General features: G+C 50.2%; 1 protein-coding gene across 2 annotated transcripts in view; it reads left to right on the top strand.

The window, feature by feature from the left end:
* The window catches only part of LOC137545169 (uncharacterized), a 68,720-nt gene that overhangs the window by 21,373 nt on the left and 34,929 nt on the right, over positions 1-12,418 (top strand). For both annotated transcript variants that reach the window (XM_068266282.1, XM_068266283.1), the window contains exons 2-3: positions 4,766-5,068; positions 5,499-5,762. In XM_068266282.1, the coding sequence (XP_068122383.1) occupies positions 4,819-5,068; positions 5,499-5,762 (514 nt within the window). In that variant the 5' untranslated portion in view covers positions 4,766-4,818. The remainder of the gene's footprint in view (positions 1-4,765; positions 5,069-5,498; positions 5,763-12,418) is intronic.

Consider the following 12,418-nt stretch of genomic DNA (forward strand, 5'->3'; position numbering starts at 1 on the left):
GGGTGGAGGTGGCACACAACAGATAAGGTCGTTGCTTCATTGTGGTCAGACCAAATTTGATCAGCTGGACAGTCACTGTTCTGTCATTCAGCTACATCAGCCGGGCGAGCATATGGGCTGAAAAGCCACCATCACCTGCACTCTCGTCATGGTGCGCACCAGTCCAGCACGGCCGTCACTACACAAACGGCTGTTTGCAGTCACTGCATACCTTTCACTGCATCTGTGACTGCACATTATACCTGGCAGTCAGTGCATAACTTGCACTTGAATGGATACACTTTTAAACAATTTAAAAATACAACCGTCTATCATTTTCAAACAATTTTAAAAAAAGGGCAAAAAAACTTGCCCTCCGTAAAACATTCTTGGCAAATGCTTTCGACTTGGTTTATCTTCCGCTGGCTCAAGGGTCCATCTGACCACAGATGCCTGGTCTGCAAAGCACGGTCAGGGCAGCTACAGCATGGGTCTCAGCAGGCTCCCACTTCGGGCCGCAATCCAACCTTCATTCCCCGCGGTGAAAATTGGCAGACTTGCCCTCCATAACGGATTCCCGTTAAAGGATTTAAAGTTAATTCATTTCAAATACACAGCAGGGCCTCGAAAGTCCGCCTCCTGTGTTATTTTTGGTCACTACCTCGGGGCGGGCGTGCATGCCTGCCTGCTGCCCTCCTTGGATGTGTAGTGGTAGCCATTTCTCAGGCTCCACACCGGATTCCATCCCTCATTCCCCGGCCATTACCCGGGGTCACAATGTCAGACTTGCCCGCCTCCACAGGATTCTCATTGTAGCGGTACTGAACAAGTACACCAAGTAGAAAATGTAATTTTAAAAACAAAACATAAGCTTTTTAACAATGCCATGGAAAGTTGAGAAGGAAGTCACACATTACCTGACATCACTGAGTGAGGAAGAGCAATCTCGCCATGTTGCGCAGTAGTCCAGCATGGCCGTCACTACACAAACAGCTGTTTGTGGTGCGTTACACAGTGAGTTTGGTGTGTGAGTGTGAAGTAGAACTCTAATTACACTCCCTGATTGATGTATACACATGCAAGATGTTTGAAAGCACGTTAGGCCTGCAATTTAGCATTCAATGTGATTTCTGCCCTTAAAACGCTGTTTTGCGTCACATCCAGATTTTTCCCCGGGACTTTTGGCATGTATCCCACTCCGCCATGCCCCCGTCCAGGTGTTAGACCCCTTGAAACATCTTTTCCATCACTTTTGTGGCCAGCATAATTTTTTCTATTTTTCAAAGTTCGCCTCCCCATTGAAGTCTATTGCGGTTCGCGAACTTTTCCGCGAACCGAACCTTCCGCGGAAGTTCGCGAACCGAAAATCGGAGGTTCGCGACATCTCTACTTCTGAAGCACCAAACATCCTGCCACCTGTCCCAGCTGCAGCACAGCAATCATTCTCTCTACTCACCCTGCTGCTCTGCACATTCGCTCTCTGCAGGCTGTGTAGAGAGCGAGGACACACATTGCCCACAGGACAGGAAGGGGGGGAGTTGGTACATCTAGTGCAGGACGTAGTACAGTCTCATGCACTGCCTGCTATTTTCCCTGAATGTTTCCCGAACTATCAAAGGTCCCTGGCGGATGAACACAGTGACTGAGCTCCACAGCGGTACCCCTAGCCATGCCTATACACAGGGCTGTGAGCACCTGCAGCCTTGTGGTAGGTATGCCACTGGTAGTGAGAGGGGCACCTGAATTTATGACAGCTTAGACTAGACCTCTGGGTCACTACACAGGAAATGAGTGTCTCTCGTTCATAGCATGCAGGGGGCACGGCCAGGGAGAGAGTGCTGCCCAATGGCAGCTGTAGAAGGCCTGCAGTAACGCCCCTAGTGGACGTTATTAGCAGGGAATCCTTCTCCCTCATGTTTACCTCCAAGCATGGGCGTCCCTACGTCAGGCAAAATGGGGCATCCACCACCCCTGGCCAGCTGCTAGCCACCTGGAAGTCAGCCCGCCTGCCCTGGGGTGGCAGGCTGGCAGCGAAGAGGGAACGGCATGCACATCGGTGGGGAAGGGGGATGTTTCCCCCCCCCCCCCCTTCCCACACCTTGGGGCTCCCCCTCTCCCACTCCCCCCTCCAGTATTCAGTGATGCGGGCGGCAGCAGCAGGACACGTTGTCTATTCTCCGGCATGAAGGAGCTCTCTCTGTGTGCCGCTTTGCTGGTCTAGTTCAGACCAGAGCAGCGGCACAGAAAGAAAGAGCTCACTCGCGCCGGAGAATAGATGACGTGTCCCGCTGCCGCCTGCACCACTGAATTCTGGAGGGCGGGAGTGAGAGAGGGGGAGCACCAAGGTGAGGCTGTACCCGCTGTTCCCTCTTCTCCGCTGCCACCTGGGGACACCTATAGACCTGGCTATCTAAACTTGGGACACTACCTGAACTGGGGGACACCTGTCACTACCTAAACTATCCAGGCCAGCCAGCCCAGAATCGCTGTCAAAAAGGCCACAGCATCACCACCAGTCATGCCAGCATTTACGTCAACCGGCCAAGCACAGCCCAGCATCACTGCCAGCCCGCCCAGCCACAGCATCACTGCCAGGCCTTTCAGCCCACACATCATCCCCAATCCAGCCAAAAACAGTATTGCCACTTGCCAGGCACAGCAGCCAGTAGAGGAGAACTCGGAAGCCAGGCGAGAGGTGTCTACCATATTAAAGGATACCCGAGGTGACATGTGACATGAGAAAGACATGGGTATGTACAGTGCCTAGCACACAAATAACTAGGCTGTGTCCCGCCCCCCCCCCCCGCCCCTTTTTTTTTTTTTTTTTTTTTTTTTTTGCCTGAAATAGTTAAATATCAGGTATGTAAGTGGCTGACTCAGTCCTGACTCAAACAGGAGGTGACTACAGTGTGACCCTTACTGATAAGAAATTCCCCCTTTTATCTTTCTTGCTCTCAGAAGCCATTTTCTGCTAGGAAAGTGTTTTATTGTTGGATTTCCTTATCAGTGAGGGTCAAACTGTAGTAACTTCCTCTTTGAGTCAGGACGGAGTCAGCCACTTACATACCTGATATTTAACTCTTTCAGGCAGAGAAAGAAAAAAAGGAACACAGCATAGTTATTTGTGTACTAGGCACTGTACATGCACATCATGTCAAATGTCACTTCGGGTACCCTTTGAGGGGGCATTCTGCCCATTTATGTGAAATTCTGTCTATGTGCCTCATGACTTGAATATGTCTTGTTGGGGGTCACATGATTGCTAACTGCGAGACTATGGGAAAAGCTGAATCCTCATCATATGAGACAATAGCATTAAACCTACTTTTTTAGCTTTTTAAAACCGAAAATAAAACTGGGAGGTTCTTAAAAAAAAAAAAAAAAAAAAAAAAAAAAAAAAAAAAATTTTCAGGAGTAGGATGGATTGAAATTGTTTATCTTCACAGTTTATTTTCAAGTTGGATATTTCCATAATGTTCATGTGGCAGTTAAAACGTTTGTATTTAGTTTAAATTACTGTTGGCACTTTTGGTAAGTGACTTTTGGGTTGCAGTTTGGGCACTCTGCCTCCAAAAGGTTCGCCACCACTGTCATAATCTAATGTCCCACCATTGCTAGGTTCATGTAAATTTGTCTCCACCTGTTACCACACCTATATTCTGGTCCATGTCCAACAGTTTATTGCTTGGCTTTGACTGATGGATTTCTGGGCACTGGAGTAGCTGAACTTGTTGTTGTTGTTGGTTTGTTATATCTATTTGCAGATCTGAACGTTATCTGTGGATAAAAAAAAAAAAAAAAAAACACACGGGCTATATGCAATTATCTTTATTTATTTTTTTCTCATGAGTTTTCTCCTAGGAGATAATCTTTCATCTTTGATTTAGAATAACTTTCCAGGACTTTTGCAATGGAAAAAGTACCAAATATTAGTTGACAAAGTAGTATCAACATTTTATTCTCAGTATTTTCTTGCTTTTCTGGTGGTTTGAAAAGATCGCTTAGGAGGAAACTGAGGAGAAAAAGTGAATTGCATATATGGCCCACAGACTCTAAGGCCCAGTGCACACCAAAACCGCAAGCAGATCCGCAATACGCTAGCGGTTTTGGGAGCTGATTTCAGAGCGATTCTAGGTATGTTTAGAGAGGTTTTCTAAACATACTTAGCGGTTTTGGGTGCGTTTTTGTGTAGCAGATTACACATCTTGTTACAGTAAAGCTGTTACTGAACAGCTTCTGTAACAAAAATGCCTGGCAAACCGCTCTGATCTAGCGCTTTTCAGAGCGGTTTGCGTTTTTCCTATAATTTGAGGACGAAATGCTTCCAAAAACTGCAAACGCGCAGCAGGAGGCGCGTTTGCGGCTTGGCAAAAACCTCAAACCGCCGGTGTGCACCATCCCATTGCAATACATTAGCCAAGCGTTTTTCCAGGCGGATGCGGCCGGCGGATCGCTCCAAAAACCGCTCGGTGTGCACTAGGCCTTATTTAGTTAACATTTTTCCTTAATTTTATCCCACAATTTATTTTTAATTGTTTTTACAAAAGAACCTTTTAAGACTTCACAAGTGAAAAAGTACTAAGTAGTATGTAAACACGTAATATAAAATGTCGCCTTTTGATTGCTTTGCTGGGGGCGTCTCCTGTCAGAAAACTCAGGAGAAATATTAAATGAGTAAAAGAGAGCCACTATTTCAATAAGCACATTAACTGTTTGCAGTAACTGATGATTAAAAAATGTATATCTTAATTATCACAGCACTATGCATTTTATATTACACCAACAGAGTCATCAGGACCGGTATATGTACAGACCGGATTCAACATCACTCAGTGTGGTATGAAGTGTCCTAAACTCCTCCTCCATCAGCTGCTGCTCTCCAGGAGATGTGGAGGGAAGGAGGAGGAGCTACTACTTCTGGACTGTCTCACCAACTACACTAAACCACATGACCCCAGACTCCACCTGGACATCAGCAGCGGCTGCTGGACCCTCCCCCAGGCTGGGAGGGGAGACTCCTGTGTGTATGAGGTCCGGGATCGGGGGGCTGGAGATAAAGTCATGTCCTCTACATCCATCCGTGTGCTGGGTAAGAGTCCATATCCTGCATCACACTTCCCTCTATACTCCATTGTACTCTATGGGGAGAGCTGACGTTACACCTCATGTCATAGAGGCCAGTAACACTGGTGACTGTGTGTGGGGGAGGGGCTGCAGATCACATAATCAGTGTGGGCACAAGAGCTAGCAATCTATGCCATGTCTCTGTGCTGGTGTCACATGACTGATGGGGAGGGGCTGTGGGGGAGGGGCTGTAGATCACATGATCAGTGTGGGTACAAGAGCTAGCAATCTATGCCATGCCTCTGTGCTGGTGTCACATGACTGATGGGGAGTGTATGTGGGGGAGGGGCTGCAGATCACATGGTGAGTGTGGGTACAAGAGGTAGCATCTATGCCATGTCCCTGTGCTGGTGTCACATGACTGATGGGGCGTGTCCTTCTCCTGATCATTGCAGATCCGGTTCGCATCTACAACATAAGCAGTAACAGCAGCCGGCTGGGGGAGGACATTGCTGTGACTGTCCAGTACTCTGGAGAAGAGAGCCATGTGACCTGGGAGCTGGACTGGGGGCGTCTCCCTGAGAGATACCGGCTGATAGATGACAACAGGACGCTGATTATCCCGAGTGTGCAGAGAGACGATGCCGAGAGGACATTCCGGGTCAGGGTCACCAACCCGGTCAGTGAGGGGGTCCGGGACCACCGGCCGGAGATCAGAGGTAAGGGGGGCAGTTACTGGGGTGATCATGTGACCTGTATAGAGGGGGTGGTGTCAGTGAGGAGGTCCGGGACCACCGGCTGGAGGTCAAAGGTAAGGGGGGGCGGGTACTGGGGTGATCATGTGACCTGTATAGAGGGGGAGGGGTTGGTGTCAGTGAGGAGGTCCGGGACCACCGGCTGGAGATCAGAGGTAAGGGGGGGGGGGGGGTACTGGGGTGATCATGTGACCTGTATAGAGGGGTAGGAGGCAGTGTCGTAGTGGGAGGGGGACACAGAGCAGGAAAGCTACACTCCAGTGTGGATGAATTAGGGATAATGAATCTATGGCTTAATTCATAAAGAGCTGTGCGATTTAATTTTATTTTTTTATAAATCAGGTCGGTAAAATACCACATTCAGAATGAAGACACGGAATTTCAACCTTGCTCCTTGGCATCTTCAAACAGGAACCTAAAGGGTTAAAGGACAACTGTAGTGAGAGGACTATGGCGGCTGCCATATTTCCTTTTAACCAATACCAGTTGCCTGGCAGCCCTGCTGATCCTTTGCCTCTAATACTTTTAGCTATAGACCCTGAACAAGCATGCAGCATATCGGGTGTTTCTGACATTTTTGTCAGATCTGAGAAGATTAGCTGCATACTTGTTTCTGCTGGTGTTCAGACACTACTGTAGCCAAGTAGACCAGCAGGGCTGTTAGGCAACTGGTATTGCTTTAAAGGAAATAAATCTGGCAGCCTCCATATACCTTTCAATACGGTTGTCATTTAACCTCTAAAGTACTGCAGGGGAAAATCTCTTCTGTGTGGGCTGTCGGTACTTTTCCGTTAGCCGGGCGCATCCACTAGGTGGTGTTAATTACTATTCCCCTAACCCCCCCCCCCCCCTCCAGGCCGCCATGGATAGTAGGGAAAGATGTAATTTTGGTGGAATTTTATCGCCACCTAGTGGATGCACCCAGCTAACGGAAAAGTACCGGGCTCTCTTCTCTGCTGCCTGGGGGTAGAGAAACGCAATCCTCCTTAGAACAAGTCAGCACCAATAGAGAGAGTAGCAGGAGGTGGGGGCTCTTCCTATTGGCTGTCTGCTTCAGTCTCTCATATGTTAACGCATGCTAAAACAAGTTTCAGAACTGGTCTTAAATACCAAACCTCCCCCTTGGCTTTACCACATGCTCTAATATTGATGAATTGACATTTACTGACGTGTTGAGGTAATTACCGCGCAAGTTGGTAATTTCAGCTTGCCATGAGGTAACAGCCTTTATGAATTGACATTTCACGAAAGGTTCAGTAAAATCAGATGTTTTCTGCAAATAATACAAAGCTGATGCACAATTATGACAATTTTTATATGCCAATGTATTCCACTCGGTAGAACGTGATTGGTTAGTTTTCAATCTGCATACATTTGCTTAAAGAGACTCTGAAGCGAGAATAAATCTCGCTTCAGAGCTCATAGTTAGCAGGGGCATGTGTGCCCCTGCTAAAACGCCGCTATCCCGCGGCTAAACGGGGGTCCCTTCACCCCCAAACCCAACCCCGCAAACCTTGGTTGTAGAATTGGTCATTCCTGGAGGCAGGGCTAACGGCTGCAGCCCTGCCTCCAGTCGCGTCTATCAGCGGCGCATCGCCGCCTCTCCCCCGCCCCTCAGTGAAGGAAGACTGAAAGGGGCGGAGATACGCGCTGACAGACACGCGTGGGGCAGGGCTGCGGCGGTTAGCCCTGCCCCAACCAGGAAGAGGGGATGCGCTGCACGGAGGGGGATTTGGGGGTGAAGGGACCCCCGTATATAGCGGCGGTTTAGCAGGGGCACACATGCCCCTGCTATCTATGAGGTCTGAAGCGAGATTTATTCTCGCTTCAGACTCTCTTTAATCTTGCAACGTCTCAATACTTTGAATCTCTTTGACCAGAGTTCCCCAACCCTGTCCTCAAGGCCCACCAACAGTGGATGTTTTGCAGAAAACCACAAACCTGCAGAGCCGGGACAAGGTCCTCCAGCACCCAAGGCTGAGACACCAAAGTGTGCCCCTCCATCCCTGCCACCCCAGCCATCACACACTGATTGCTATTAGACTAAGAGGTGCCACAGGGCCCGCAACCCCCCCAACACCTTAATATCTAGTTATCTGGCTTGCAGTCACTGCCATGTATCCCCTTTTCTTATTTCTTTCTGCTTCAAACACAATTAGGAATGACAGCTGAATGAATTCTGCGCCCCCTCCTACACTGCGCCCTGAGGCTGGAGCCTCTCCAGCCTATGCCTCTGCCCGGCCCTGCAAACATGCACAGGTGGGGTAATTACCTATCTAATCAGCAGAGCTGATTACCTACCTCTGTGGATCTCCACAAAACATGCACCGTTGGTGGGTCTTGAGGACAGGGTTGGGGAACACTGTCTTTGACCATTCCTAAATCCTTGTGACGTAGACAGGGTCACTGCATTCATATCAGGAGATTTGAGTGTTGTGGTTCAGAGATCTGGGGCTCGTGCCCTGAATCTGCTGCCACTGTGCCCCAATTGTCCCATTCAACAATGCCCCCGATGCTTTATGTGAAGACGCTTCATACATGCAGCTTGAATATCTGCAGTTATTCAGTCTGGTTCCTGGCATCAGCCAGCAGGGGGAGACTATGAACCTAAAAAGGTTATAAACATGAATGTCCTGCCTGTCTCCAGTACCTCTAGTGTCCAGTGAAAGGGGAGGGGGGGGGGGGGTGTCAGGTCTCCTTATGTAACATGATTGACTTGGCTTCATGATCTTCAGAAACCTGCTGGATTTCATGTTTGCTTGCATGAGCTCACTGGCTCCAGCCTGCTGATCACCTGACATCTAACTGCTAAACAGTAACCAGCACAACTGCCATCTACGTGTTTACGATTTACCTGCATCAGTGTTTTACTACAGCTAACATCTGGAAATATGCCTGAAGAAAGGGATTAGATCCCAGAAAGCTTGCATCATTTAACTTTATCAGTTAGCCATTAAAAGGTATTACTAGATCCTTCTGGGCAGCGGGCGCTCCTGCGTGTTGACGTCACGTGACAGGAGCGGCCGCGCGATGATCCTGTCACGGACGTTTCCTGTGCAGCAGCAGTGTGCGGCAGAGCCCAGCCCCAGAAGAAGGTGGAGTCTTTTTGGCCAGTCAGACTCGGGCTCCTTGCTGCCACTGCTGCTACTAGAGTGTGCCGTGCCTTGCCTTGCCCTTGCTGCCGCTGCCCGCTAGCACCTCCGTGGTCCCTCACCCGGACCCCCACCGATCCTGGCCCGGCTCCTTCTTCCAGAATCCAGTTCCACCTGGACAACATCATGGTAAGTAGGCAGGCAGTCTATGTACTGCACTGCCTCTCTCTTTCTGACGTGGCTGGAGGGGGAGGGGGGGTGCTCTTTTTGCCCTGGGCTGGTGGTCAGAGCACACCATGGTGATGGTCTGACAGTGGGCTGGCTGGTTGGTGGTCAGACTCTGGGCTGGTGGTCAGAGCCCACCATGGTCTGACTGTGTCTCCCTGGCTGGGGGGGGGGGCACTCTTTTTGCCCTGGGCTGGCTGGTTGGTGGTCAGACTCTGGGCTGGTGGTCAGAGCCCACCATGATCTGACTGTGACTCCCTGGCTGGGGGTAGGGGGGGTGCTCTTTTTGCCCTGGGCTGGTGGTCAGAGTCTGACCACCAACCAGCAAGCCCAGGGCAAAAAGAGTACCCCCATCCCCAGCCAGGGAGTCAGTCAGACCATGGTGGGCTCTGACCACCAGCCCAGAGTCTGACCACCAACCGGCCAGCCCAGGGCAAAAAGAGTGCCCCCCCCCCCATCCCCAGCCAGGGAGACACAGTCAGACCATGGTGGGCTCTGACCACCAGCCCAGAGTCTGACCACCAACCAGCCAGCCCAGGGCAAAAAGAGTACCCCCCCCCCCCCCATCCCCAGCCAGGGAGTCAGTCAGACCATGGTGGTATGGTGGTCTGAGCACCAGCCCAGGGCAAAAAAGAGCACCCCCCTACCACCCACAGCCAGGGAGTCAGTCAGACCCTGGCTAGGGGGGGGAGGGGGTCGCTCTTTTTGCCCTGGGCTGGTGCTCAGACCACCATACCACCATGGTCTGATTTTGACCGTGACTATCTGGCTGGACTGTTGAGTTATCTAAGGGGGTGGCTGTGGGGTCAGGCCAGTATGCAACATGTACTGGGGGGGTGTTAGGCCAGTGGGATTGCAACATGTACTGGGAGGGGGGCTGTGGGGTCAGGCCAGTGGGATTGCAACATTATTATTATTATTATTATTATTATTATTATTATTATTATTATTTAGGATTTGTATAGCGCTGACATATTAGGCAGCGCTGTACAGAGAATATAGTCTTGTCACTAACTGTCCCTCAGAGGAGCTCACAATCTAATCCCTACTATAGTCCTATGTCTATGTATGTACTGTGTAGTGTATGTATCATAGTCTAGGGCCAATTTTTTTAGAGTGAAGCCAATTAACTTATTTGCATGTTTTTAGTATGTGGGAGGAAACCGTAGTGTCCGGAGGAAACCCACGCAGACACGGGGAGAACATACAAACTCCTTGCAGATGTTGACCAGGCTGGGATTCGAACCGGGAACCCAGCGTTGCAAGGCGAGAGCGCTAACCACTATGCCACCGTGCTGTCCCATGTACTGGGAGGGGGGTTGTGGGGTCAGGCCAGTGGGATTGCAACATGTAGGGGGGGGGTCTCTGGCTGAAGTGGCCTGAGGTGGTATTGTATTATTTATAACTTACAATACCACCCGAGACCCCCTCAGCCAGAGACCCTTGCTCAGTGCATGTTACAATTAGAGATGTCGCGAACGGTTCCAGGCAAACTTAGGGGGTTCGCTTTTGCGGAAGTTCGATTCGCCCCATAATGCACTATGAGGGTCAACTTTGACCCTCTGCATCACAGTCAGCAGGCACATTGTAGCCATTCAGGCTACACTGAGCCCTGGAGCCCCCCCCCCCTTTATAAAAGGCAGGCTGCGGCGGCCATTAGCCTCGCTCGTGTGCCTGCTAGAGACAGACTAGGGACAGCTGCTGCAGACTTATTCTTCTAGGGACAGATTAGTTAGGTTCTTGGCTGCTTAGCTTGCTCCTGGCTGATTATTATTGCTTTTAAAGCACCCCTCAACAGCAACCGCTCTTTTCAGAGCTCATCCTGTACATTTTTTTTTTTTTTCTGTGTGTCAAACTGACACTTTTGTTGCATGCACAGCCTTGCTAATTGATAGTGTGTGTGCCACTGCCAGCAGCCCAACACATTCTGTGTGTGTGTGTGTGTGTGTGTGTGTGTGTGTGTGTGTGTGTGTCAGGGAGCTGCACATTTGTACTACCCAGTACTGCATATACCCAGTACCTGTTGTGTTTACTTAACCTACCTCATCACTGCATATACCTAGCTTTGTGTTGAATGAACCCAGCTCACTGCATCTAAGTACCTGTACTGTTCAGTGAACCCACCTCACTGCATCTTGCTACCTGTTGTGTTCAGTGAACCCACCTCACTGCATTCCCCCCCCCCCCCCCCCCCCCCCCCGAGATGGCCAAAATGGACAAACCAGGTAGAGGAAGAGGTAGAGGCAGACCCAGAGGTAGGCCACCAGGCACCGGCAGGTCTGTGTGAGGTGGTGTTGCTGTGATTTTCATGCGGACCTGGCCCAAAATACAGTGCTCAGAAGAAGGCACGTGCCATCACTTCCCAAGATCAGGACGTTTTTGACTATTTAACACAGAACACCTCATCTCCCGCAGCCACCAGCTCTACAACAAGCACCACATCCGCTGCATTTGACACTTCGCAGGAGTTATTTGGTGGTGAAATCACTGATTCACAGCCACTACTGCAACAACAAGAAGGCGCAGGTACACCACCTCATACGTCTGAGTTAGGTGGCGATAGTATGGACATAACGTGTGAGGAGGGGGATGTTGAACCACCTGAAGTTGGTGCAGTTGAGGAGGTGTCTGAGGAAAGCGAAGCTGGGATGGGAGGATTATGATGACGATTATACGGATACCACATATGTTCCCAGTAGAGGAGATGACCAGGGGGACAGTTCAGAGGGGGAGTCAGAGAGGAGTAGGAGGAGACGACTCCATGATAGAAGCAGAGGGAGCTCGTCCTCAGAAACAGCTGGGGGCAGTGTCCGGCGCCATGTATCGCCAGCTATGGACAGCCAGCCAACATGCCCTTCAACGTCGGCTGCTGATGCCACCGTGGCGCCATCACCCCAGGGGGGCTCAGCGGTTTGGAATTTTTTTAACGTGTGTCTCAGATCGGAGCAAAGCCATCTGTTGTCTCTGCCAGCAAAAATTGAGCCGTGGAAAGGCCAACTCTCATGTAGGGACAAGTGCCTTACGAAGGCACCTGGAGAGAAGGCACAAACAGCTATGGCAAGAACACCTAAGGAAAAGCAGCATACAAAAGACAAGCCACCCTCCTTCTCCTCTTCCTACTTCAGGTGCATAGTCTTCATCCGCTTTCTCCCTTGCACCTTCACAGCCACCCTCCTCCACACCGCCTCTTCCCTTGAGCGGTTCCTTCTCCTCTGCCCACAGCAGTACCCAGCTGTCCGTGAAGGAAGTATTTGAGCGTAAGAAGCAAATGTCTGCCAGTTGCCCTCTTGCCCGGCGTCTGAC

This window comes from Hyperolius riggenbachi, chromosome 2 (genome assembly GCF_040937935.1).
Source record: "Hyperolius riggenbachi isolate aHypRig1 chromosome 2, aHypRig1.pri, whole genome shotgun sequence".
NCBI classification, from domain to species: domain Eukaryota; kingdom Metazoa; phylum Chordata; class Amphibia; order Anura; family Hyperoliidae; genus Hyperolius; species Hyperolius riggenbachi.